Genomic DNA, 23,252 nt, shown 5'->3' with positions numbered 1-23,252 from the left:
AACTCAGAACCTCTCGAGGTACGCTGATCTTTCTGCTGCGCCACAAGGTCTGTAGTGTACCCCAAAACATTCATTACCCACAGTACATATCTGCACTTAGCAAAAGAGTTGCCATCTGCACAACTATTTTAGTTACCAGTTAATCTGACTATTGTCTCATAATTTATTTAACTTACTTATTTCAGCAATTTTTAGGGTTTTCTGTATAGTTGTCAGAATGTTGGTGGGGTATATTGTTGTGTTTTTAAAAGGTGCACTGTGCAGAAATCGCTCCGCCATTTTCTTGTTGCTAAAATTATAATAGTTTGCCTAATTTAAGTTCATTGTACCATCTAAACCGCTGTGAAATATATTTTCCCATAAACATTTTCTTTTTTTTCTTCTTCCAGCTGTTTGAAGCTGGTGTACAAAACCGAAACTAAAAGATTCAAAAAAAGAAACTTGGGAAGCATTTTTTATTTTTTATTTTACCTTTATTTAACCAGGCAAGTCAGTTAAGAACAAATTCTTATTTTCAATGACGGCCTGGGAACAGTGGGTTAACTGCCTGTTCAGGGGCAGAACGACAGATTTGTACCTTGTCAGCTCGGGGGTTTGAACTCGCAACCTTCCGGTTACTAGTCCAACGCTCTAACCACTAGGCTACCCTGCCGGAAGCATAGAAATAGAGCACACAGAACAGATCTACACTTCTCTTAGACCTGCTTTCAATTAGAATGACAGATCTATAATTTCTATGTGAATTTGGTTGCAGGTTGCCCAAAAAGTCACATATTGCAGCTTTAATGGTACTCCTGGATCATTATAATAATATAATTGTTTTTTCTTGAGTGTATTTTTTTTTTTTAACAAAGCTGAGATTTATGTTGATGTCCAAAGTGTAGGAATATAGGTGAAATCAGTTACTGACAACAGACATTGTGGTGGAGCAGGAAGATTGGAATGCTGTGAAGCAACAGGTTATTAGTTCAAATCCCAGGTAATGAATGACATGTGTAAGTACGGTATATACAATGTATGTCAAAGTGTGGGGAAAAATATGTAAATTGAAAACACTGTATGTTTAAATCATAGTGTGTGTTTATCATAAAGACTCATTTTTGTTTGCAGGGGCATCGCCTGTGAAATCTCGTGAACATTTAAAATGGGTTTACTTTCAGAATTGACTGGAACTTTTAATAGAATTGACCTCAACGTTGGCTAGCATACATGGGACGCAACCACACCTGGGATTTGAACTAACACCCTCTTAGATGACAGCAACCTGATTTCATATGTGCAAAACATGTGGAAATGTCACATGTCAAATCATGTGGTTTTTCCATAAGGGTGGGGAGACAGGAGTAGTCAGCGTTCATCTCCAGCGCAGCCAATACTCTACACTTTTCAGTTTTTTTCCCTCTACTAGGCTACGGTATAGTTACTGCATTTTGCCTTTGTAGGGCAGAGTACAGTCCTATTTGTCCCTCCTACCAGTCCGTGCCTCCCTCCGTTCCGTCTCCGTCTCCCTCCTCTCTTTCTGTTCCTCATGCACATTCACGGTATAACTGCTGCCACGGCGAGGAGAGGAGGCGGTTCAACCGAGGTTTAGCTACACCTCGTAAGGCTAGGGAGTGGGCAGACCCTGTACCGCCGCTGCTCTCGCCTCTACGGTGTACCGTAGGCTACCGTGCTCATCACGGATCACGCACTGCTCACGACCTCTGCACCCACCCCCACCCCCCAGCTCGGTTGGCTAGTGGTATTGTAGGACCTATAATCTCCAGGCAATCTGGATCAACCTTTCTAGTTCCGGTATTGAACAGCGGCAGTTTGAGCAGAGAAGCACAGCCCCCTGGTTTCTCTCCGTAGCGTGTCCCTCCTTGCGCTCTGCTCTCTCACAGGCAGACATGGATGATGGTCCGTCTTCGACAAGCTGTTTTCGAAGGATAACGGACTGTTTTCTGGGCCCAAGTAAGTACTTTTTCTTTGCAACAGTCAAACTGTTGAAAACCATCTTTATCAATGGGATCATGTCCATCAATTCAGAATATAAATGTGTTGGTATTCCCCACATTTTACGCATGTCTTATTATGCACGACTTGAACGCGGGATTTTGTGGCTCTAGTTTTTGGACTTTGCCGTGATCACAATTAGGCTACACATTAATGCTCGATTATTAACATATATATTTTTTACATGTATTGAACCTTTATTTTCACAGGGAGACATGTTGAGAAACGTATGTCTCTTTTACAGATTAACCCTGCAATTACAAATGATATACACATCAATACACTACGAGAAGCAAAACAGAGATATACAAAAGGCAAAAAGTAAATAGCCTACACAATTAATACACATTTCTTATTATGATCACTTCCAATTATAACAACTTGAAAATAGCCTATCTAACTTTCGGAATGGCAACAGATTGATAGCTGATCAGTGATAACATCCGAAACATGGGTGTTATCAGGGAACAGTATAATTAATACCCCACAACATGTAGTTTTAGCCTAGTAGAACGACGAGGAGTAGACACAGTCCTATACTTTACGAAGAGAGTACCGGAATGAAATCCCTGGTCTATTGTTGTGGTAAAATTGGTCTACGGAGCTGGTGGGTGCGAAAGAAGCAGCATCACTGTTGACCCGTTTCTCCAGAACCTAAAGTCCAGGCTCTGTCTATGCATTGCGCGTTCATTCCTTGCAAGACTGCGCGGCTATGGCTCAGTAGATAGGCCCCCATTGTTATGTTGAACTTACATACAAAGTTAAACGTAAAAGCGAAATAACGCCTGTCTGTAGAGTAGACCTATCAATATTTCCCTTGACTAGCCCTACACGGCAGCCACCTATTTAGGCGCGTTTTTCTCTGACGCACATCGCACCTACAGTAGGACTACAGTTACACTTGACTGTTCTTAAACTGCTTGTTTGGACCTTGGATGCTGCTTGTACAAGCAGTCTTCTTAACCGTGCTATATTGGCCATCCCATGCACACACTATGCCTGCTAACAGTTCAATCAGAAAATGATCACTGTGCCTCCATCAGAATATCATGTTCATGTTGCTGTCCCGAATCATCGCTTGTATTTATTTAAACTCGCACATTATTTCACGTTTCTTCCAGCCTAGCATTTAGTTCGGTGCAGCGGGGGGTTAATATTAGGTTTGTCTGTCTGTCCAACCTCGGAAACAATGTTTTACTTTAGAAGTTGATCTCTGTACAATACATAGAGAGTGAACGGTGCCCAGACGAGAAGATACATTTTCTGAGCCAAGGTGAAATCACGCATCAACTGATCAAGGTCATTATTATGGACATATCCAAGTAAATGCCAAAATGTAAAAAATTTAATAAAAAATAAAAATCTCAAACAAAATAAAATGCAGCTAGTGTCCCGTCGTTACAGGTTCAATGTTTGACATGACTGAGTTAGTTGAAGTTGGCTACCTAGCTAGGAGGTGACAATAACCTTATCCAGCCTGCACAGCAGCCATTTCGCGTAGAACGTACGACCAAACCTTTTGCATAGCAACTATGCAAAAATAACTCCTCTACTATATTGCGTCTGGCTGAAAAGGCCATTTTAAAGCGACTTTTTAACTACTTTGAAGATATGAAACAAAGAGTCATTGTCAAAAATTGCAATTTTATGCTTCAAAATCAACTTTATAAGAGGTTTTAAAAATATGAGTTATATATATTAGACTCTAAATCCGATGATGTGCTGTTATGTATTGTTGGCAGAATAGATGGATGCAGTTTAATGAATAATTCATTAATACATTTACAGCTCGCGTGGTACATTAATTGCTGTCTCCACCCATTCTTGATGCACCATTTAATTTTCAATGACTTAATTAATATTATAAACAAAAACGGACGACTGTTTGTAAATTCAGAGCGTTTCGCATACTGGACGCTCTGGCGGAGGAGTAGGGTAGATCCGAGGGATCCGTCCTCACAAAAGCAGTCAAGCGGCAGGGTAGCCTAGTGGTTAGAGCGTTGCAAGTTCAAACCAGAAGGTTGCAAGTTCAAACCCCCCGAGCTGACAAGGTACAAATCTGTCGTTCTGCGGCCGTCATTGAAAATAAGAATTAGTTCTTTAACTGACTTGCCTAGTTAAATAAATAAAAAAAAAGCTAGCTAGCTACTTCCAGACGTAAAAGAGAGAACACATCACTGACCATTTCTCTCCCTAGCTGAGCTGGTTAAGCTGTTTTCATGTTACCCAGAGTGTTGGTGACGGTAACTGTGCTATGGAACGCCATTTGGGTCTTTGCATGTCAAAATTATACAATTTAATGACGCTTTTTTTTGCCGAGGTTTACTGACACCAGCCATATTCTACGGGGTGTTGTGCGTTCGTAAATTCATAAATTATTCTGCAGTCTGGCACACTCAGACGAGAGTGTTCTGAAATCATATAGAGCCAGAGTGAAATTAGAAACGCACCCTAAAGAATGGGAATATCAATACAATCAAATTAGCAAGGGCAGTCAGTGATCACAAGTCAATCATAACGTGGGTTAAGCGCACATATGTCAAACACAACTCCCGCGGGTCGAATAGGACACACAAGCGAATGTAAATGAGTCAACAGTTATGTTATCTACTTTATGAAATTACAGCCTGATGCGCTTGCATAGGTGAATTCAACTTCAATTGCGCTGCTTTCCTGTGTTCGGTTTACAGCACACAGCGGAGGGAAAGTGTACAGACACATGCCACAATCCTAGCTAGGCTACTCAAATGTTGCAGCCTATCTTCAGTTGAACAGCTTGACAATGAATAACCAAACAACTAAATCTGCAACAAAACACCCAATGCAAAATAGAAACGTGTAGACCTATTACAGCAACATTTGAGCTGTAGTCTAGGTTGGCTACTCAACTACAAGACATTTTGAGTGCAAGACACAGCGATGCTGCATTCAACCGCACCGGTGATCCAGGCAGTGCAAAACAAACGAAAGTTTAATTTTAAATGTTACAACAACCTATAGCTACGATTTTGTTACTTGGGAGTTATTACATTATTTTTGATTAGGGTTCGCAGCATATTATGCACATCTTTAAGCATAGCAGCAGCAAAGGCTGGATAAATACTATTTATCTCTTATTTTGTTTTAACATGTTAATATACAGCATCTTATGTATAAAAGTGGACATTATAAAGGACCCTATTTTTTTTTCCTAATAAAACAATGGTCAGTTTGGGTCACAAGTTGCACGTTTAAAAAACAACAACAAATAGGCTATATCTGGGCCGACGAATGAGTTATTTTTTTCTCAACATATACGCTGATTCGAGTTTGACACCCCCCGGGCAAGTGTAACTATTTATGTAACTAGCTATTTATTTAGAAAGATAAAAACACAAAGTCTAACCTTCGCTAGCTGTATGGGAGGATGTCATGTAATTGGAGGAGTGGGTGAATGACTGACTTTTTCCCTCTCGTGTATTTTTCTGTTGGCTACAGCAAGAGATGCTGCAGGTGTCATTTAGTTAGCTAGCAAGGAATGTGAATCGCTTTGCTAGCTAGCTGTGCTGAACTTGAACAACTGTTATCCACAGTTAGCATATCTCTTAGTTGTCAATCAAATGTATTTGGCAACGATCAAATGGGTGAGCTGTCAGGCAAGTTCCAATTCAGTTTTCAAACCGTGGGTTGGGACAAGCATGCAAGCAAGCTGCAGGAGAGAGACCCAGCTACTATTCTCCATTGTTTATCAGTGCAATTTTGACGATCAACTAGCTGAAAAGTTTGAGAGGGTATATCTAATGTTCCCTCGTTAGATTTGAGCTCATATCGCTTTGGCAATAATTAGTTGTTGGTCTTGTTGATGTGTATAACTGAGGGAGACAGAGCCTACCTTTTCAAGGGTATTTGATCTGTGAAGTTCCCAAATGTAAGAGGACTGACTCCCTTGTTGTTGACATATTTCCAGAAATCCATTCAGGTGTAATGTTGTGGCTTTTGGTGAAATGTGTTCCAATGATCTAAAGTCACGCTGTTGCTACTTCCTGTAAACACACAGTCCAGTTCAAAGTGAATGACGGCAGGTCCTACTTCCTGTAAACACACAGTCCAGTTCAAAGTGAATGACGCTCTGATTGACTATAGCACACCGGTCTGCGTAGACTCCGGTCGTGGACAGGACAGATGTTTTTATTAGGCTTTATTTACTCCAGTGTCTATTCATTGTCCAAACGCACAGTTGCCCTCTCTATATAGCTCTATACTCTATACTGCCCACTCTATATTGCTCTATACTCTATACTGCCCACTCTATATTGCTCTATACTCTATACTCTATACTGCCCACTCTATATTGCTCTATACTCTATACTGCCCACTCTATATTGCTCTATACTCTATACTCTATACTGCCCACTCTATATGGCTCTATACTCTATACTGCCCACTCTATATTGCTCTATACTGCCCACTCTATATTGCTCTATACTCTATACTGCCCACTCTATATTGTTCTATACTCTATACTCTATACTGCCCACTCTATATTGCTCTATACTCTATACTGTCCACTCTATATGGCTCTATACTCTATACTGCCCACTCTATATTGCTCTATACTCTATACTGTCCACTCTATATTGTTCTATACTCTATACTCTATACTGCCCACTCTATATGGCTCTATACTCTATACTGCCCACTCTATATTGCTCTATACTGCCCACTCTATATTGTTCTATACTCTATACTGTCCACTCTATATGGCTCTATACTCTATACTGCCCACTCTATATTGCTCTATACTGCCCACTCTATATTGCTCTATACTCTATACTGCCCACTCTATATTGCTCTATACTCTATACTGTCCACTCTATATGGCTCTATACTCTATACTGTCCACTCTATATTGCTCTATACTGCCCACTCTATATTGCTCTATACTGTCCACTCTATATTGCTCTATACTGCCCACTCTATATTGCTCTATACTCTATACTGCCCACTCTATATAGCTCTATACTCTATACTGCCCACTCTATATTGCTCTATACTCTATACTGTCCACTCTATATTGTTCTATACTCTATACTCTATACTGTCCACTCTATATTGTTCTATACTCTATACTGTCCACTCTATATGGCTCTATACTCTATACTGTCCACTCTATATTGCTCTATACTGCCCACTCTATATTGCTCTATACTCTATACTGTCCACTCTATATGGCTCTATACTCTATACTGCCCACTCTATATTGCTCTATACTGTCCACTCTATATGGCTCTATACTCTATACTGCCCACTCTATATTGCTCTATACTGCCCACTCTATATTGCTCTATACTCTATACTGCCCACTCTATATTGCTCTATACTCTATACTCTATACTGTCCACTCTATATTGTTCTATACTCTATACTCTATACTGCCCACTCTATGTTGCTCTATACTCTATACTCTATACTCTATACTGTCCACTCTATATTGTTCTATACTCTATACTGTCCACTCTATATTGCTCTATACTCTATATTGCTCTGTACTCTATACTGTCCACTCTATATTTCTCTATACTCTATACTGCCCACTCTATATTGCTCTATACTCTATACTGCCCACTCTATATTGCTCTATACTCTATACTCTATACTGTCCACTCTATATTGTTCTATACTCTATACTCTATACTGCCCACTCTATGTTGCTCTATACTCTATACTCTATACTCTATACTGTCCACTCTATATTGTTCTATACTCTATACTGTCCACTCTATATTGTTCTATACTCTATACTCTATACTGTCCACTCTATATTGCTCTATACTCTATACTGCCCACTCTATATTGCTCTATACTCTATACTCTATACTGCCCACTCTATATTGCTCTATACTCTATATTGTTCTATACTCTATACTCTATACTGTCCACTCTATATGGTTCTATACTGTCCACTCTATATTGCTCTATACTCTATACTGCCTACTCTATATTGCTCTATACTCTATACTCTATACTCTATACTGTCCACTCTATATTGTTCTATACTCTATACTCTATACTGTCCACTCTATATTGCTCTATACTCTATACTGCCCACTCTATATTGCTCTATACTCTATACTCTATACTGTCCACTCTATATTGTTCTATACTCTATACTCTATACTGTCCACTCTATATTGTTCTATACTCTATACTGTCCACTCTATATTGTTCTATACTCTATACTCTATACTGCCCACTCTATATTGCTCTATACTCTATACTGTCCACTCTATATTGTTCTATACTCTATACTGTCCACTCTATATTGCTCTATACTCTATACTGCCTACTCTATATTGCTCTATACTCTATACTCTATACTGTCCACTCTATATTGTTCTATACTCTATACTCTATACTGTCCACTCTATATTGCTCTATACTCTATACTGCCCACTCTATATTGCTCTATACTCTATACTCTATACTGTCCACTCTATATTGTTATATACTCTATACTCTATACTGTCCACTCTATATAGTTCTATACTCTATAGTCTATACTGTCCACTCTATATTGCTCTATACTCTATACTGCCCACTCTATATTGCTCTATACTTTATTCTCTATACTCTATACTGCCCACTCTATATTGCTCTATACTCTATACTGTCCACTCTATATTGTTCTATACTCTATACTCTATACTGTCCACTCTATATTGTTATATACTCTATACTCTATACTGTCCACTCTATATTGCTCTATACTCTATACTGTCCACTCTATATTGTTCTATACTCTATACTCTATACTGTCCACTCTATATTGCTCTATACTCTATACTCTATACTGTCCACTCTATATTGTTCTATACTCTATACTCTATACTGTCCACTCTATATTGCTCTATACTCTATACTGCCCACTCTATATAATACTCTATACTCTATACTGTCCACTCTATATGGCTCTATACTCTATACTGCCCACTCTATATTGCTCTATACTGCCCACTCTATATTGCTCTATACTGCCCACTCTATATTGCTCTATACTCTATACTGCCCACTCTATATTGCTCTATACTCTATACTGCCCACTCTATATTGCTCTATACTCTATACTGCCCACTATATATTACTCTATACTCTATACTGTCCACTCTATATTGCTCTATACTCTATACTGCCCACTATATATTACTCTATACTCTATACTGCCCACTCTATATTGCTCTATACTGCCCACTCTATATTGCTCTATACTGCCCACTCTATATTGCTCTATACTGCCCACTCTATATTGCTCTATACTCTATACTGCCCACTCTATATTGCTCTATACTCTATACTGCCCACTCTATATTGCTCTATACTCTATACTGCGCACTCTATATTGCTCTATACTCTATACTGCCCACTCTATATTGCTCTATACTCTATATTGCCCACTCTATATTGCTCTATACTCTATACTGCCCACTCTATATTGCTCTATACTCTATACTGCCCACTCTATATTGCTCTATACTCTATACTGCCCACTCTATATTTCTCTATACTCTATACTGCCCACTCTATATTGCTCTATACTCTATACTGCCCACTCTATATTGCTCTATACTCTATACTCTATACTGCCCACTCTATATTGCTCTATACTCTATACTCTATACTGCCCACTCTATATTGCTCTATACTCTATACTGCCCACTCTATATTGCTCTATACTTTATACTGCCCACTCTATATACTCTATACTGCCCACTATATATTACTCTATACTCTATACTGTCCACTCTATATTGCTCTATACTCTATACTGCCCACTCTATATTGCTCTATACTGCCCACTCTATATTGCTCTATACTGCCCACTCTATATTGCTCTATACTGCCCACTCTATATTGCTCTATACTCTATACTCTATACTGTCCACTCTATATTGTTCTATACTCTATACTCTATACTGCCCACTCTATATTGCTCTATACTCTATACTGCCCACTCTATATTGCTATACAATTTTCCAAAATACCTTACTATATGTAATTCCCAAATTTTCTATGAATTTATGAATTTATGAAAATGACCATATCTAAGTGCTCGCTTGTCAGAAAATGTTAAAAAAAAAATATATAAAAATAATTTTTAAAAGGGTGCCATATTCCTCCTGGGGGTATATATTAACATATTTTAATACGATTTCATGTGGCTTAAATGCTGTCAGTTCCACTTTAAAGTCACTATAGTCTAGTAGTCTATTCAGTGGCATCATGTCAGTATTAGTCACTATAGTCTAGTAGTCTATTCAGTGGCATCATGTCAGTATTAGTCACTATAGTCTAGTAGTCTATTCAATGGCATCATGTCAGTATTAAAGTCACCATAGTCTAGTAGTCTATTCAGTGGCATCATGTCAGTATTAGTCACTATAGTCTAGTAGTCTAGTCAGTGGCATCATGTCAGTATTAGTCACTATAGTCTAGTAGTCTATTCAGTGGCATCATGTCATTATGTCATTGAAAAGCAGCAAAACATTTTGCCCTGCTGCTCTTTTCAAAATCAGTGACGTCTCTCTGACAATCAATTAATCATTTCTTAATTTAGGATAATCCTGACAGCACTTCCTGGGCCAAGGGAGAGCGCTCAGGGATAGATTAATTGTGTCTGAGGGGAACTGACGTTCACAAAATGTCACACGCACTTTAGTCTCTCTCTCTCACTGGGGAGAAAACATACTTTCCATGTGTTGTCTGTTTCCTGTGTATTTAGGTTAGACAATGTAACTTTTTACAACTCAAAATGAAGTGTATACACTATATATACAAAAGTATGTGGACACCCCTTCAAATTAGTGGATTCGGGCTATTTCAGCCACACCCGTTGTAGACGTGCAATCTCGAGCACACAGCCATGCAATCTCCATAGACTAACATTGGCATTAGAATGGCTTTACTGAAGTTCTTGCTGTTTACCTTGAGTGCCATGCAGACAGGGACCTTGTTTGGATCCTTTTTCCTGTCAATTTGATTGGTGGATGCAAATAAAGTATTTAAAATGCGTGTGTGTGTGTGTCCTGAGGTCACGGAGGTCACTCCAGGTCAGCACTAATAGCATCTGACAGGCATTCTCAAACCAAAATGGCTGTGGAGGAGGAAGTGACTTAACTCAATGAAGAAGTCTTATGTTGTGGGCAGGAAGTTATCATGCTGGGCATTTCCTGTCTCCATTGAATGTCATTTAATCATGGTAGAGTAGTGACTAAATGGGACCCTATTTCCTATATAGTGCACTACTTTTGACCATGGTCCATAGGATATCCCATTGGGCTCTGGTCAAAAGCAATGCAGAGGGAGTAGAGTGCCATTTAGGACAGAGATGCGTTCTCCCTCATAGAGAAGCACTTCTTTCAGCATCTAATGGTACACTATGGATGTATTGCAGATTGGTTAATGATTGGTCTATGGATGTATTGCAGATTGGTTAATGATTGGTCTATGGATGTATTAATAAGAGTAGTATTGTGGATTGTTCGGAATATGAATGTCCATGTTAGCAGAATTCATGCTGTTTACTACTTATCCTTGGGTCTGGGCTCATAAAATAGCTTGGTGATGGAGGAGGGGGAAGAGGGGGGAGGAGGAGGAGGAGGGGGAAGATGGGGGGGAGGAGGAGGAGGAAGAGGGGGGAGGAGGAGGAGGAGGGGGGAGGAGGAGGAAGATGTGGAGGGTGGAACTGTAACCTACAGGTATATCAGAACCCAGCCCTAAACTATAACCTACAGGTATATCAGAACCCCTAAACTATAACCTACAGGTATATCAGAACCCAGCCCTAAACTATAACCTACAGGTATATCAGAACCCCTAAACTATAACCTACAGGTATATCAGAACCCCTAAACTATAACCTACAGGTATATCAGAACCCAGCCCTAAACTATAACCTACAGGTATATCAGAACCCCTAAACTATAACCTACAGGTATATCAGAACCCAGCCCTAAACTATAACCTACAGGTATATCAGAACCCAGCCCTAAACTATAACCTACAGGTATATCAGAACCCAGCCCTAAACTCTAACCTACAGGTACAGTGCCTTGCGAAAGTATTCGCCCCCCTTGAACTTTGCGACCTTTTGCCACATTTCAGGCTTCAAACATAAAGATATAAAACTGTATTTTTTTGTGAAGAATCAACAACAAGTGGGACACAATCATGAAGTGGAACGACATTTATTGGATATTTAAACTTTTTTAACAAATCAAAAACTGAAAAATTGGGCGTGCAAAATTATTCAGCCCCTTTACTTTCAGTGCAGCAAACTCTCTCCAGAAGTTCAGTGAGGATCTCTGAATGATCCAATGTTGACCTAAATGACTAATGATGATAAATACCATCCACCTGTGTGTAATCAAGTCTCCGTATAAATGCACCTGCACTGTGATAGTCTCAGAGGTCCGTCAAAAGCGCAGAGAGCGTCATGAAGAACAAGGAACACACCAGGCAGGTCCGAGATACTGTTGTGAAGAAGTTTAAAGCCGGATTTGGATACAAAAAGATTTCCCAAGCTTTAAACATCCCAAGGAGCACTGTGCAAGCGATAATATTGAAATGGAAGGAGTATCAGACCACTGCAAATCTACCAAGACCTGGCCGTCCCTCTAAACTTTCAGCTCATACAAGGAGAAGACTGATCAGAGATGCAGCCAAGAGGCCCATGATCACTCTGGATGAACTGCAGAGATCTACAGCTGCGGTGGGAGACTCTGTCCATAGGACAACAATCAGTCGTATATTGCACAAATCTGGCCTTTATGGAAGAGTGGCAAGAAGAAAGCCATTTCTTAAAGATATCCATAAAAAGTGTTGTTTAAAGTTTGCCACAAGCCACGTGGGAGACACACCAAACATGTGGAAGAAGGTGCTCTGGTCAGATGAAACCAAAATTGAACTTTTTGGCAACAATGCAAAATGTTATGTTTGGCGTAAAAGCAACACAGCTCATCAGCCTGAACACACCATCCCCACTGTCAAACATGGTGGTGGCAGCATCATGGTTTGGGCCTGCTTTTCTTCAGCAGGGACAGGGAAGATGGTTAAAATTGATGGGAAGATGGATGGAGCCAAATACAGGACCATTCTGGAAGAAAACCTGATGGAGTCTGCAAAAGACCTGAGACTGGGACGGAAATTTGTCTTCCAACAAGACAATGATCCAAAACATAAAGCAAAATCTACAATGGAATGGTTCAAAAATAAACATATCCAGGTGTTAGAATGGCCAAGTCAAAGTCCAGACCTGAATCCAATCGAGAATCTGTGGAAAGAACTGAAAACTGCTGTTCACAAATGCTCTCCATCCAACCTCACTGAGCTCGAGCTGTTTTGCAAGGAGGAATGGGAAAAAATGTCAGTCTCTCGATGTGCAAAACTGATAGAGACACCCCAAGCGACTTACAGCTGTAATCGCAGCAAAAGGTGGCGCTACAAAGTATTAACTTAAGGGGGCTGAATAATTTTGCACGCCCAATTTTTCAGTTTTTGATTTGTTAAAAAAGTTTGAAATATCCAATAAATGTCGTTCCACTTCATGATTGTGTCGCACTTGTTGTTGATTCTTCACAAAAAAATACAGTTTTATATCTTTATGTTTGAAGCCTGAAATGTGGCAAAAGGTTGCAAAGTTCAAGGGGGCCGAATACTTTCGCAAGGCACTGTATATCAGATCCCAGATTATGAGGAAATTGGCACTTTGTTATTATAATCTTGACTAGACTACTAGAACTTTTTTTAAGTAGACTGATATTCTGAAGTTCCTTGGTATTTTTTTATGACAAGATAGGAGCATGGAGACAGAAACCTATGACCTTTCTATGGCGGTAACCTATGACCTTTCTAACGTAGCAGGCGAAAGAGTTCCCACATTGGCGGTAATCTGAACACCTTCATCAGTGTAATTGAAACCAGTGTGCGTGTCAGTTGGTCGGAGGGGGGTGTTCACACCATACTGTAGACCCATGGTGGGGGGGGGTCACACCATACTGTAGACCCATGGTGGGGGGGGGGGGGTCACACCATACTGTAGACCCATGGTGGGGGGGGGGGGGGGGGGTCACACCATACTGTAGACCCATGGTGGGGGGTGGGGTGTTCACACCATACTGTAGACCCATGGTGGGGGGTGGGTCACACCATACTGTAGACCCATGGTGGGGGGGGGGCGGTCACATCCTACTGTAGACCCATGGTGGGGGGGGTCACATCATACTGTAGACCCATGGTGGGAGGGGGGGGGGGGGGGGGGGGGGTTCACACCATACTGTAGACCCATGGTGGGGGGGGGACACACCATACTGTAGACCCATGGTGGGGGGTGGGGGGTCACACCATACTGTAGACCCATGGTGGGAGGGGGGGGGGGGGGGGGGGGGGTCACACTATACTTCATCAGACCACTATGGGCTCTGGTTTAAAGTAGTGCACTAAATAGGGAATAGGGTGCCAGTCCTGGTTTAATGTAGTGCACTAAATAGGGAATAGGGTGCCATTTATATCCCTTAACCTTTACATCTAATGACCTGGAAATAGTGCAAATTATTTTCCATGGAAGTCACTGTGTACTGTGTGTGTGTCTCTGTGTGTGTGTGTGTATATGTCTCTCTGTGTGTGTGTGTGTGTGTGTGTGTGTGTGTGTGTGTGTGAGAACTGTGAGTTTGAATGTTTGAGTAAGGCTGTTTGCTTGCAGTGTGTGTGTTTTAGGCGAGTTTAGTTGAAATCAGGTCTCTGAAGTCAGAACAAAAAGCATTTTTTGAAATGTTGGCACTGGATACACACTGACCAAACAACAGTAGGGCTTCCACATAGTTAGGAAGAAAGGGCATACGAACACACACACACACACACACACACACTCACACACACACACGTTGTGTTGGACGCTGTGCTCCAGTCTAGCCCTCGGTTCCACAGATAAGATAAGAAACACATGCTCCCTCTCTCTGCCTGGCAAGGGCCTCCCTGACGAGCTGCTGACGCACACACCCAGTCTCCCCTCGGTCTCCCCCCTGCCTCCCATCCCCTCCGCCACACACACACACGCATACACACACACACACACACACACACACACACACACACACACACAGCCTCAGTCTCATAGAAGTTTATTGGCAGCATGTCCTTGAATCTCAGCCAGGAGAGGAGGAGTGGAGAGTGCTACACTACACACACACACACACACAGACACACACACACACACACACACACAGAGAGACACACACACACACACACACACACACACACTTTACTCAGAGATGAGAGAAGTATCCTCTTCCCTTTATTCTTGTGTGTGTGTGTGTGTGTGTGTGTGTGTGTGTGTGTGTGTGTGTCTATTTATTTATCTGTATTTATTTATTTTTCTGTTTTAGAAAAAGCAAATGTCTGTGTATATCATGTGCCTGACTAAACGTCTATAGTTTTTAGGGTTGACTTCACGCCTCTGACATCACTGTGACCTCATAGCTGTCAGTTTCAAAGGAGAACTCGGATCTGGTTATGAGGACTCAGGGCACCCGTCTGGTGTGTGTGTGTGTGTGTGTGTATTTATGTTTGCAATGTAAAACATTTAATGTAAAATGTACAGTAATATACTGGCAGCAATTGTCCAGTAAGTTACTGTAATTTATTTTACTGTACAGCTACTGTAATCCATTTGTCTGTAATCCATTTTAATGTAATGCATTTGTCTGTAATCCATTTTACAGTAATCCATTTGTCTGTAATCCATTTTACAGTAATCCATTTGTCACTAATCCATTTTACAGTAATCCATTTGTCTGTAATCCATTTTACGGTACCACAAATGTTACTGTAATCAAATCTACAGTATATTACTGGAAATACCCATGTAGCATCATATTATCTAGTGTACTTTGGGATTTTTCATTTTTTACATTGACATTTTAGCGGGCGCTCTTGTCCTTAGCAACTTACAGTCAGTTGCTTCAACCGAGATGAATAGAAATAAAAAAACACATATCACAGTGATAGCAAACTTTATTTTAACTAGGCAAGTCAGTTAAGAACAAATTCTTATTTTAAATGACGGCCTAGGAACAGTGGGTTAACTGCCTGTTCAGGGGCAGAACGACAGATTTGTACCTTGTCAGCTCGGGGGTTTGAACTTGCAACTTTCTGGTTACTAGTCCAACGCTCTAACCACTAGGCTACCCTGCACTACTTTAAGTAAATTGTAATTAATAGAAGATATCTGATGATATTCACTACATGACCAAAAGTATGTGGACACCTACTCGTCCAACATCTCATTCCAGAATCATGGGCATTAATATGTTGTTGGTCCCCACTCTTTGCGGCTATAACAGCCTCCGCTCTTCTGGGAAGGATTTCCACTAGATGTTGGAACATTTGCTGCAGGGACTTGCTTCCATTCAGCCTCGAGCATTAGTGAGGTCGGGCACTGATTTTGGTCAATTAGGCCTGGCTCGCAGTCGGTGTTCCGATTCATCCCAAAGGTGTTTGATGGGGTTGAGGTCAGGGCTCTGTGAAGGCCAGTCAAGTTCTTCCACAACGATCTCGACAAACCATTTCTGTATGGGCCTTGCTTTATGCACAGGGTCACTGTCATGCTGAAACAGGAAAGGGTCTTCCCCAAACTGTTGCCACAAAGTTGGAAGCACAGAATCGTCTAGAATGTCATTGTATGCTGAAGCGTTAAGATTTCCCTTCACTAGTGCCAATACAATACTGAGATATTCACAGTAAATTGATGCCAGAGCAATGAAACACATTGCAATACAGTAAACGTTACTATTTACCTGTCAGCAAATTACTTCTATAGTATATTTTACTGTAATTACAAGACATTAGAGCGAACAGGTTGGCTTTAGGCATTTGCATATTACAGCATATTAATGAATACTAGGTGTTTTATATCACTTGCACTTCTAGAGGACTTAAACAAAGTTCTTCCAAACTGGATGTGATTACAGGACAGAACAGATTACATGGGTAAATATTCACCCGTTGAAAGGTAGAAGACTCTCTACCACTCCGATCCACATATCTCGTAAATTGGTACAGGACTCTCACTAAGTATTGCAACAAATATAGCCGCTTATGAAGGCAATGCTTTAAAATGAGGCAGCGATTCTTTCTCCTCCCACAATATTTCTCCACAATCCACCAACATTTACAGTATTCTGCTGTAAATATATAACAAAACAGTACTTTATTGTAGAAGAACTGTATTGAAAATAACATCAGCAATTGCTAATAGTGAATATTAAATTATACTGTATATTACAGCATACCTACTGATATTTGGTGTTTCGTAGCGCTGCCACTTTAGGCCTTAACCTTAGGCTTCTAAACTGACCGTGACTACAGAGCAATAGAGTTCACAAGAACATGGCGGGTAGTCTAGTGGTTAGAGTGTAGGGACGGCAGGTAGCCTAGTGGTTAGAGTGTAGGGACGGCAGGTAGCCTAGTGGTTAGAGTGTAGGGACGGCAGGTAGACTAGTGGTTAGAGTGTAGGGACGGCAGGTAGCCTAGTGGTTAGAGTGTAGGGACGGCAGGTAGCCTAGTGGTTAGAGTGTAGGGACGGCAGGTAGCCTAGTGGTTAGAGTGTAGGGACGGCAGGTAGACTAGTGGTTAGAGTGTAGGGACGGCAGGTAGACTAGTGGTTAGAGTGTAGGGACGGCAGGTAGCCTAGTGGTTAGAGTGTAGGGACGGCAGGTAGACTAGTGGTTAGAGTGTAGGGACGGCAGGTAGACTAGTGGTTAGAGTGTAGGGACGGCAGGTAGCCTAGTGGTTAGAGTGTAGGGACGGCAGGTAGACTAGTGGTTAGAGTGTAGGGACGGCAGGTAGACTAGTGGTTAGAGTGTAGGGACGGCAGGTAGCCTAGTGGTTAGAGTGTAGGGATGGCAGGTAGCCTAGTGGTTAGAGTGTAGGGACGGCAGGTAGACTAGTGGTTAGAGTGTAGGGACGGCAGGTAGCCTAGTGGTTAGAGTGTAGGGACGGCAGGTAGACTAGTGGTTAGAGTGTAGGGACGGCAGGTAGACTAGTGGTTAGAGTGTAGGGACGGCAGGTAGCCTAGTGGTTAGAGTGTAGGGACGGCAGGTAGCCTAGTGGTTAGAGTGTAGGGTAGGTAGCCTAGTGGTTAGAGTGTAGGGACGGCAGGTAGCCTAGTGGTTAGAGTGTAGGGTAGGTAGCCTAGTGGTTAGAGTGTAGGGACGGCAGGTAGAATAGTGGTTAGAGTGTAGGGACGGCAGGTAGCCTAGTGGTTAGAGTGTAGGGGTGGCAGGTAGCCTAGTGGTTAGAGTGTAGGGACGGCAGGTAGACTAGTGGTTAGAGTGTAGGGACGGCAGGTAGCCTAGTGGTTAGAGTGTAGGGACGGCAGGTAGACTAGTGGTTAGAGTGTAGGGACGGCAGGTAGCCTAGTGGTTAGAGTGTAGGGACGGCGGGTAGCCTAGTGGTTAGAGTGTAGGGACGGCAGGTAGACTAGTGGTTAGAGTGTAGGGACGGCAGGTAGCCTAGTGGTTAGAGTGTAGGGACGGCAGGTAGCCTAGTGGTTAGAGTGTAGGGACGGCAGGTAGCCTAGTGGTTAGAGTGTAGGTTTGGCAGGTAGCCTAGTGGTTAGAGTGTAGGGACGGCAGGTAGCCTAGTGGTTAGAGTGTAGGGGCGGCAGGTAGCCTAGTGGTTAGAGTGTAGGGACGGCAGGTAGCCTAGTGGTTAGAGTGTAGGGACGGCAGGTAGCCTAGTGGTTAGAGTGTAGGGACGGCAGGTAGCCTAGTGGTTAGAGTGTAGGGACGGCAGGTAGCCTAGTGGTTAGAGTGTAGGGACGGCAGGTAGACTAGTGGTTAGAGTGTAGGGACGGCAGGTAGCCTAGTGGTTAGAGTGTAGGGACGGCAGGTAGCCTGGTGGTTAGAGTGTAGGGACGGCAGGTAGCCTAGTGGTTAGAGTGTAGGGACGGCAGGTAGCCTGGTGGTTAGAGTACACAGCGTTGTACGAGATCTTCAGTTTCTTGGCAATTTCTTGCATGGAATAGCCTTAATTTCTCAGAACAAGAATAGACTGACGAGTTTCAGGAGAAAGTATTTCTGGCCATTTTGAGCCTGTAATCGAATCCCCAAATGCTGATGCTCCAGATACTCAACTAGTCTAAAGAAGACCAGTTTTATTGCTTCTTCAATCAGGACAACAGTTTTTAGCTGTGCTAACGTAAGGGTTTTCCAATGATCAATTAGTCTTTTAAAATGACAAACTTGGATTAGCTAGCACAATGTGCCATTGGAACACAGGAGTGATGGTTGCTGATAATGGGCCTCTGTACACCTATGTAGATATTTCATTAAAAAGTCTGTAGTTTCCAGCTACAATGGTCATTTACAACATTAACAATGTCTACACTGTATTTCTGATCAATTTGATGTTATTTTAATCGAAAAAATGTGCTTTTACATTTCTAAGTTACCCCAAACTTTTGAACGGTAGTGTATGTAAATGAGATATTTCTGTATTTCATTCTCAATAAATTTGCTGAAGAATTTAAAAAACATGTTTTCACTTTATGTGGTATTGTTTATCAAGGGGTAAGGAAAAAAACATCTATTTAAAAAACTGTAACAAGCTGTAAAAAGCTGTAACACAACATAATGAGGAATAAGTCAAGGGGTATGAATACTTTCTGAAGGCTCTGTATTACCTCACTACCTCGTACCCCTGTACTGGTACCCCTGCACATTGACTCATTACTGGTACCCCTGCACATTGACTCAGTACTGGTACCCCTGCACAGTGACTCAGTACTGGTACCCCTGCACATTGACTCAGTACTGGTACCCCTGCACAGTGACTCAGTACTGGTACCCCTGCACATTGACTCAGTACTGGTACCCCTGCACATTGACTCAGTACTGGTACCCCTGCACATTGACTCATTACTGGTACCCCTGCACATTGACTCATTACTGGTACCCCTGCACATTGACTCAGTACTGGTACCCCTGCACATTGACTCATTACTGGTACCCCTGCACATTGACTCAGTACTGGTACCCCTGCACAGTGACTCAGTACTGGTACCCTTGCACAGTGACTCAGTACTGGTACCCCTGCACATTGACTCAGTACTGGTACCCTTGCACAGTGACTCAGTACTGGTACCCCTGCACAGTGACTCAGTACTGGTACCCCTGCACAGTGACTCAGCACTGGTACCCCTGCACATTGACTCAGTACTGGTACCCCTGCACAGTGACTCAGTACTGGTACCCCTGCACATTGACTCAGTACTGGTACCCTTGCACAGTGACTCAGTACTGGTACCCCTGCACATTGACTCAGTACTGGTACCCCTGCACATTGACTCAGTACTGGGACCCCTGCACAGTGACTCAGTACTGGTACCCCTGCACATTGACTCAGTACTGGTACCCCTGCACATTGACTCAGTACTGGTACCCCTGCACATTGACTCAGTACTGGGACCCCTGCACAGTGACTCAGTACTGGTACCCCTGCAAATTGACTCAGTACTGGTACCCCTGCACATTGACTCAGTACTGGTACCCCTGCACAGTGACTCAGTACTGGTACCCCTGCAAATTGACTCAGTACTGGTACCCCTGCACATTGACTCAGTACTGGTACCCCTGCACAGTGACTCAGTACTGGTACCCCTGCAAATTGACTCAGTACTGGTACCCCTGCACATTGACTCAGTACTGGTACCCCTGCACAGTGACTCAGTACTGGTACCCCTGCAAATTGACTCAGTACTGGTACCCCTGCACATTGACTCAGTACTGGTACCCCTGCACATTGACTAAGTACTGGTACCCCTGCACAGTGACTCAGTACTGGTACCCCTGCACAGTGACTCAGTACTGGTACCCCTGCACAGTGACTCAGTACTGGTACCCCTGCACAGTGACTCAGTACTGGTACCCCTGCACAGTGACTCAGTACTGGTACCCCTGCAAATTGACTCAGTACTGGTACCCCTGCACAGTGACTCAGTACTGGTACCCCTGCACAGTGACTCAGTACTGTTACCCCTGCACAGTGACTCAGTACTGGTACCCCTGCACATTGACTCGGTACTGGTACCCCTGCACATTGACTCAGTACTGGTACCCCTGCACAGTGACTCAGTACTGGTACCCCTGCACAGTGACTCAGTACTGGTACCCCTGCACATTGACTCAGTACTGGTACCCCTGCACATTGACTAAGTACTGGTACCCCTGCACAGTGACTCAGTACTTGTTCTCCTTGTAGCCTCATTATTTCCTCAACTACCTCGTACTCCTTGTTTATAGCGTCGTTATTGTTATTTATTGTGTTTCTATTTTTATTTGTTACGTTTTTTTAAAAAACTTTTTAATTCTGTATTGTTGGCATTTCACGGTCTCAGTCTAAACCTCTTGTATTCGACGCATGTGACAAATAACATTCGATTTGTTTTTGCCGATACGCCGTAAAAAGGCATTTTCTCTCATGTTTTGTCTTATAGTGAAGTCATAGTCTGTTGTTGTATGAGGTCCCATAGTGTCTTGTTTTTTTTGTTGAGTTCACCAAAGTTCATCGGAAAGTTGAATAAAGTATAATGAGCACTACAGGCTAAGTGTGGCTCTAGGGCCGTGTCCAGAAACAACACCTTGTCCCCTACTCCCTACACCCTACATCTCAGTGGAGGGTATAGGTGTAAGCAATGTGGCGAATATTCCACCCAGACTTTCAAATGGAAAGCTAAGCACTACCGTGCTCCTCATAACCTTTTTCCCGAATACTTTCTGACCTACACAAGTGATTAGGGTGTCCAGGGTCTAGGGGTCGATTTGGGATTCAGGGAGAGTGTGACTCGAGAGGCTAGCTAGGTTGTGTGACGATCCAGTAGGGAGTTGACGATGACGTTCTGATAGATCAGGTGGAAATGTGTCCATATTGTACAGCGGACACCACTCCGTTCCTCTCAGATACACACAAGGGCGTAGAGCGTAGGGCGTAGAGCGTAGGGCGTAGGCAGGGTGAGGCCATGAGTTGATTCAGGGGAATTGTTTGACACATCAGAGGCTAGTGTCTTGGTTTTTCGAGTGTACTAAAGCTCACCAGATTTTGAAGAAGTTGTAAGGAATATAGTTTGGACAAAGTTTTGAGAGGCCACGGTCGGTTGTGTTCGGAGTTGACGACGTCGGAGTTGATGACGTCGGGAGCTTGAACTCAGGAATTGTGTCCCTTCTTCTCGAGGACCAATGCTCTAAAGTCTCCGAAACATCTTGCAGAGGAGACCAGACAGGTGGGACGCAAAAGCACAACGTCATGTTGCTTGTCATACCAACACCTACCCAATCCTCTCAGATCTACACAAGAGCCTCGGGGTGTAGGGGATCGAGGTGATGTGGGATATATGGAGTTCAAGCGTGCTACAAGAGACGCTAGGTTTAGTGAGGGTCCCGGTAGGGAGTTGATGACGTCTGAAGCCTGAACTCAGTACTACCCCCTCCTCGAGGACCAGTGCTCTTTCAGTCTTAACGCAGGCTGGAGAAGAAGAAGATCGGAGTGACGCAGACCAAGATCCCCAGAGGGACAGTAGTGACAGAGCAGAGCAGAGCACACTTAAAAAAAGAATCAAGGTCTGCTTTGTAGAATAAGAACAGAGATACGTATGTAGGCCTACTGTACGCACAGGCTGAAATGAGCAGACCTAAAAATAATTACTGTTAAGATCTGCTTTGTAGATTAAGGACAGATGTATGTTCGTGCTTACTGGAATGAGGATTCGGTGGACTTTAGCTTCTTTTTTCACCCCCCTGTTCTCTCATTGGTAGCCTATCAAGGCATACGGTGTCAAAATTACATTTGTGTTGTTGTTGTTGTTTTTTTTTTAAACTTTTCTTATCTCGTTTCACAACGCTATCAAAACATTCTGTAACATTGCACCCATCTGAACAGACCCCATGTTTTACTCAGGAAACTCTTGACAGAGAGATTGGGTTTTGGTTTAATACAAAAACATATGAAAACTACAGGTACTACTGTCCATACGTACTATCACATTAGTAGCCTGCTATGGAAAGAACAGTCCACCAACCCAAAAACGCAAAAATATTATGTAACGATTACTCTTACGAAACTGACACCAGAGACTGATGGATAGAGTTGAACTGACACCATAGACTGACACCAGAGACTGATGGATAGAGTTGAGACTGACACCAGAGACTGTTGGATAGAGTTGAAACTGA

General features: G+C 42.4%; 1 protein-coding gene across 2 annotated transcripts in view; it reads left to right on the top strand.

The window, feature by feature from the left end:
* The first annotated feature begins 1,321 nt into the window (after positions 1-1,321).
* The window catches only part of LOC110491266 (cAMP and cAMP-inhibited cGMP 3',5'-cyclic phosphodiesterase 10A), a 107,530-nt gene continuing 85,599 nt past the window's right edge, over positions 1,322-23,252 (top strand). For both annotated transcript variants that reach the window (XM_036946057.1, XM_036946055.1), the window contains exon 1: positions 1,322-1,953. In XM_036946057.1, coding sequence (XP_036801952.1) covers positions 1,890-1,953 — 64 coding nt within the window. In that variant the 5' untranslated portion in view covers positions 1,322-1,889. The remainder of the gene's footprint in view (positions 1,954-23,252) is intronic.

Source organism: Oncorhynchus mykiss, chromosome 16 (genome assembly GCF_013265735.2).
Source record: "Oncorhynchus mykiss isolate Arlee chromosome 16, USDA_OmykA_1.1, whole genome shotgun sequence".
NCBI lineage: Eukaryota > Metazoa > Chordata > Actinopteri > Salmoniformes > Salmonidae > Oncorhynchus > Oncorhynchus mykiss.
This window is presented reverse-complemented; position numbering and strand designations above follow the sequence as displayed.